Consider the following 6216-nt stretch of genomic DNA (forward strand, 5'->3'; position numbering starts at 1 on the left):
ACATTTGGCATTTGTTTTTTAGGGATTGGCTAGCTTCACTTAGCATAATCTGCTCTAATGCCATCCATTTCCCTGCAAATTCTATGATTTTGTCATTTTTTAATGCAGAGTAATACTCCATTGTGTATAAATGCCACATTTTTTTTATCCATTCGTCTATTGAAGGGCATCTAGGTTGGTTCCACAGTCTTGCTATTGTGAACTCTGCTGCTGGTCACAAAGATGGGGAATGTAGGGAAAGAGGTGAATATAATTGAAAAGGGATATACAGGCCACACTGTGATGGTGTCTTTGCAACATGAGTGGTAGGTATACAGGTGTTCTCAATATAAGTCTCTTCACAGACTTAAAGTCGCCTCCCCCCTCCCAATTCATGTGTTGAAATCCTAACCCCTGGTGTGACGACATTAGGGGGTGGGGCCTTTGAGAGGTTAATAGGTGCCAGGTGGAGCCCTCATGAATGGGATTATTGCCCTCATTATAAGAACAGATATAAGAGAGCTTACTTCCATCCTATCTGCTCTTCTGCCATGTGAGGTTACAACCTTACAGTGGCTATCTGAAAACCAGAACATGGACCTTCACCAGATACTAGACAGACTGGCTACTTAATCTGATTCCCAGATTCCAGAACCATAACAAATCAATTTCCATAGTTTAAGCCACCTAGTCTGAAGCATTTCTGTTATGATCCAAATTATGACATCTTTTATGAATAAGAGCTCACCAAAGCATCGATTTACTATTTCCAAATTGTACACAAGGTATAGTCACTGTATGTGTATATAACATACAATTTTAAACTTCGGTTATACAATCATACTGAAACCAAAAGAAAATAATTATACTTGTGAGTATACTCAGTTAAAATATCCACAGAATGTATATATATTTTTTCTAACATAGGAGCCTTGAAACAAAGTAAAAAACAACCACTTACTGTCGAGTTTACATTTTAAAGGATGATTTTCAATATATACTTTGAATTTTGCCAACTCCAACTTTTTCATAAATATAAAATTTTAATATTCAAGTATAAATTATACATACATTCATAAATGTACTTGACATTTAAAAAAATCTTAGTTATTCAGCACTCCCTAATAATGAGTCATTCTTGAGAACCAAGTTTTCAGATAGTTACAAACTGCTCTTATAGACCATAAACCTGTATTTTAAAAAATAATTTGACAGTAAATTTCTCTAAAATATGTTGTTCAATTTTTGCCTTCCTAATGGAGCACAGTGCATTCAGCATAATCTCTGATTGGTCTATGTGGAATATTTACAAACGATGACCTGTCTATACTTCTGCTTATGCACCAGAGCTCCTTTCCTACTCCCTTCTCGGCTGTATCACAAATTTTTCCTTCCCTACTTATATTACTCCCCTTGGCAAGTGAAAACAGTGTAGTATCCACCCTCTTTTAAGAGAAGAAAAAGTCCTCCAATTATTGCTCCATTTATTTGTCCCTAATGTCTTTAGGAGAATCTTAACTATACTTGATTCTAGTTCTCCTTCCACTCCCTATAGGCCCTTCTGTAATCTGGCTTTTAAACCCCAATACCAACAAGACAGCTCCTGTCATGGTTACCAATGACTTTTGATAAGCCAAATACAATGTTCAATTCTTAATCCCAACTTCAGCATTTGACACAATTGGTCTCTCCTTTCTTAGAACACTCTTTCCTTGGTTTTAAAGATTCCACACTCTCTTGATACTTTTCCTGTATCCCTGATCATGAGTTTTCTTGCTGCATTATTGTTACCCTTCCCATCCATCCACTGCCCCAAATGCTGATATGCTCCAGGGCTCAATCCTCTGAAATTGTCTTTCTTTACTCACTTCCTGTATGATCTCATTTAGCATTCTGAGTTTAAATGCCATAAATATGCTGATGATACCACATTTATATATCTATGCTTAACCTCTCCATGGAACTCTAGAATCAAAGTCAATAACTAGTAGGTATCTCCAATTGGAGGTCTTATTAGGCATCTAGGCTGAACAAGTCTAAAATCTGATTCCTTCCCTACACAGACCTGTTTTCCTATTGTCTGCCCTTATTTAGTAAATGGGAATTGTATACTTTTACTTGGTCAAAGTCAAAATCTTAGAGTGATTCTTGAATTCCATCTTTTTCTCACATCCTTCATTTAAATTCTTATCTTTTAAAACCTATGGACTCTGTCCTCAAAATAGATTCAAGATTTATTTACTTTTCAGTACTTCTATTGCTAACACCTTAGTCCCAAACTCTACCATCTTTTGCCTGAATTATTGCAATGAACTCCTAATCACATCCTTCAGGATATATTTTCACCAATGCAGCTTGAGTGATCACTCTGAATTATGAGTCATATCCTCTGGTTCAAATCCTCCTGTGTTTCTCCATCTCACAAAGTCATCTTCAAGTCTACAAAGGCCCTTCATAATCTTATCTAAACCTCTCTGCTCTAAGTTCTTCTACCTCCTCCACCTGGCTCTCTCCATGTCACAGGAGCCCTCTCTCCAAGAGTCTTTGTTTCCCTTTCTGGAAGGCTCTACCCCAGCTAACAGCCTGGCTCACCCCCACTCACTTCTTTCAGGTCTCATCCCAAAGCCATGTTACTAAGAGGCTCTCCCTGAACTTAGAGAAACTAGTAACACCGGACTCTTCCCCACCCCATTCCAGCCCTACTTGCTACTTATTTTATCATATTTTATTTTTCTTCCACTAATCAAAAGCTATCATATTCTGTTGGATATCTATTTCTCCTCAGTCAATTATAAGCCCTGGGTAAACAAAGACTGGGCTTTGTCTATCGCTGTTACTCTGTACTTAGAACAATGCCCAATACACAACAGATACTAATAAATTCATTTTGAAGTAATAAAAAGATGACTTTATCTTAATTTGGGACTGTGTTCCCATTTAGTGAGGTTTTCCAAAGAGCTCAATTCAAAACAGCTTATTAGTTACTATAAGTTTATAAATTTTTGTTTAATTTCAGGGGATCTATCCCTCTTATTCTCACATAAATATGCAGCCCCTGGATTTCATCAGGAACTTATATCCATAGTCTATAAACATTTTGGAGAGTACAGAAAAAAACTCCCACCAAATTATCACTTTCAGAAGATGAAATCAAAACTAGATGCAAAAGATTATAGCAAAAAAGAAACAAAAAAACCTAAATTCTTACTCTCTAATCTTAAATCCAATAGCAGAATACTCTGTTTTTTTTTTAAATAAATCTAAAAAAATGTAACTTAGAAAACAAATTCATTAAACACACAGATTCTGCTTTTCTACAAATAAAACTTTGCAGATATTTAGATCACAGCAACCTGTGGCTGCAGACAAAGCTATTCAGGTTCTGGGCACTTAACTTACATTTAGGCTGCAGGAACATTAATCTGACAAAGTGTTCTTCCCAACCTATGCAACAATTTAAGTTGCTTTTAATGTGCCAGTGCTTACTTGCACATTTCTAGACAATATAGTGAGAAGTCCCCAGAGAGTATGTGCCAAAGAAATTAAAGGCCTGACGAAGGAAAGTTGTTTCTAATAATGAAGCTGTCTTGGGGAAGGAGGAAGCAGAGGAGAGGGAAGTAATTCTTGACTCTGTGAGGTGGGACAACAAAAAATTAAGTCAGACAAACAGAAATTTTTCTTCAAAAGCACCTATAATAATCATTTACAAAGGGAAAAGTTCTGGAGGGCAAGGTGGAGGGTTGAAGGGCAAACCATGTTCACACTGCATTTAAAAAATTATATAACTATGTATGGTCCACTCTCTGAATCCATGAGTTCTGCATCTATGGATCTCATCAACTGTGGGTCAAAAATATTCAGGGAAAAAACTGCATCTGTACTGAGCATGTAAAGATTTTATTTCTGGTCATTATTCCTTAAGCAACACAGTATAAAAACTATATACAGAGAATTTATATTGTATAAGATACTAAAAGTAATATGGAATAATATGGATATGATTTCAAGTATATGGGGGGGGATACACATAGGTTATAGGCAAACACCATGACGTTTCATAGAAGGGACTTCAGCATCCACGGGTTTTGGTATCCACAGGGGATCTTGGAACCAATTTCCCATGAACACAAGGGACAACACACACACACACACACGTGTGTGTGTGTGTGTGTGTGTGTGTGTATTTTATATGTGTATATATAAGACGAATAAAGCTCTTGTGTTATATTTAGGTAAGGGATGAAAATGTACCTATCAAATCCACTAACATTGTCCCCTTCAGGCTCATACAGAAGGTAAAGCTGCCAATATTAAAGCCTTTAAAGTAGTTGCCATTCCCCTCACAGCTTGCGCCCATGACAAATGAGGAGCTGCAGAATGCCACCCCTTACCAGAGCCAGGCTGTGGTTTTTTTGTACTGCACCTCCTCAGCTCCTTCTTTTCCATGTTTTAATTGCAGCTCCAGCTCTCCAATTCTTCCCTGCAAATAAACTCAGTATTAATCACATGCATATTCAATGGATGAGGTATTTTTAAAGTTCTTTTGTAAACATGGGTCCTTTCCCAGTCAGTGTTAGGTGTTCCTGATAGGAGATTAGATTATGAAAGAGGATGTGTAAGAGAAATAGTTATACTACAGCTCAGGTATGTCTATGTTCACCTGAAGAGGTTGTCTGGCAAATTTAGTGCAAAGTACTTCATTTGGGGATAGTTATTAAAGCAGATTTGGATTCTATGAGTCCAATTTTAAAAGTTCCCCCACATGAATGGTCTGCCTTCACCAACAATTGTTCATTTTAGCTGACATTGTACCAAGATTGGGGTCTGGGCCCTAGTATTACAACAAAAATGGCAGAAAATGATTTGGATGAGAATGTCACAGGATACAGGTACTATGAAACCAAAGTTATTCACCAACAGCTCCACATCACATTTCTATTTCTTGAGTAATCTTATAAAAATAGATGCCATAGTTCTTAACTTCGACCATATAATAAAAACATAGTTAATATTGTTCCTTTAAGATCAAGGTCTTCACATATTTATTACCTTTTCTGTTGTTTTTAAACGCAGGATTATTATGATCAAACACTTACCCCTTTACTCTATCACCAATTATTATTCAAATTTAATTAAAATACTAGTTTGTTGATAGACCCTGTATCAGACAAGAACTCTGACTGTGTATAAGATGAGAGTAATAGGTAACCAATTTCAGAAGTGGCCGTGCTGGCCTACAGTCTCACGAGCAACAGAAGGTTCCAGTTACTTCTCATTCCCACCAACATTCAGAATTGCCATTCTTTCAATTTTTACCATTCTGGTGGGTGTGGTAACTCTGGTTTCAACTTTATTTCACTGTATATTGGGACTCAGCCACTTTTCACCTGTTATTAACTATTCAGATTTCATAGTCCATCTGTTTTTCTATCTATTATCTTTTTCTTATCATTAGAGTCCTAAGGTTTATTCTATAGGTATGTATCTTTCTATGCTCTACAGAGAGAAGCATCACGGCTTGAAGGGTTAAAGATGTGGGCTCTGGAATCAGATTGCTTTGATCCAATGCCATTTCCTCACTAGCTGTGTAATCTGGGCAAGTCATTCCATCTTTCCAAACTTCTGTCTCCCCATCTGTAACATGTAGCTAACAGCTATCTCATGGTATAATGCATCACATTAAATACTTTAGCACAGTTCCTGATAACAAACAACTACTATTACTAGATTTGTTTTCGATAACTAAAAGTTCCCACCTCCCTTTATTATCTTCTTACTAAACTTCATGAATACTTCTAAATCCCTTTTGAAATGATTCATATTTTTTAATATTTATTTTTTAGTTGCAGTTGGACACGATACCTTTATTTTATTTATTATTATGTGGTTCTGAGGATTGAACCTAGGGTTTTGCACTTGCTAGGCAAGCGCTCTACTGCTGATCCACAACCCCAGCCCCAAATGATTCATATTTTTAATGTTTACAATCTTATAAAGAGATTGTCCCCTTCAACAAACTTTTAGTATAGATACAATATCTAAACTATAAAGTTACATGTTCTTGTCTTCTCTCATATACTTTCAGTTATCATCCTGTGAACTTGTTGAGGGCAAGGACTGTTTTATCCATCCTGAATCCTAGTATTTAACACACCTTCGGGCTCACCAGCCCAGGCACTCTGATATTTGATGGGCACTCTATTGCCGCAGTCCGGCTGCAGCAAAATAACCGGGGGG

The 6216-nt window shown here is 36.7% G+C and overlaps 1 protein-coding gene across 1 annotated transcript in view; it reads right to left on the reverse strand.

The window, feature by feature from the left end:
* The window catches only part of Focad (focadhesin), a 260449-nt gene that overhangs the window by 69920 nt on the left and 184313 nt on the right, over window positions 1–6216 (reverse strand). The window contains exon 21 of the mRNA XM_048783888.1: window positions 4371–4459. Within this exon, the coding sequence (XP_048639845.1) occupies window positions 4371–4459 (89 nt within the window). The remainder of the gene's footprint in view (window positions 1–4370; window positions 4460–6216) is intronic.

The sequence above is a fragment of the Marmota marmota genome, unplaced genomic scaffold (genome assembly GCF_001458135.2).
Source record: "Marmota marmota marmota unplaced genomic scaffold, marMar, whole genome shotgun sequence".
Lineage (NCBI taxonomy): Eukaryota > Metazoa > Chordata > Mammalia > Rodentia > Sciuridae > Marmota > Marmota marmota.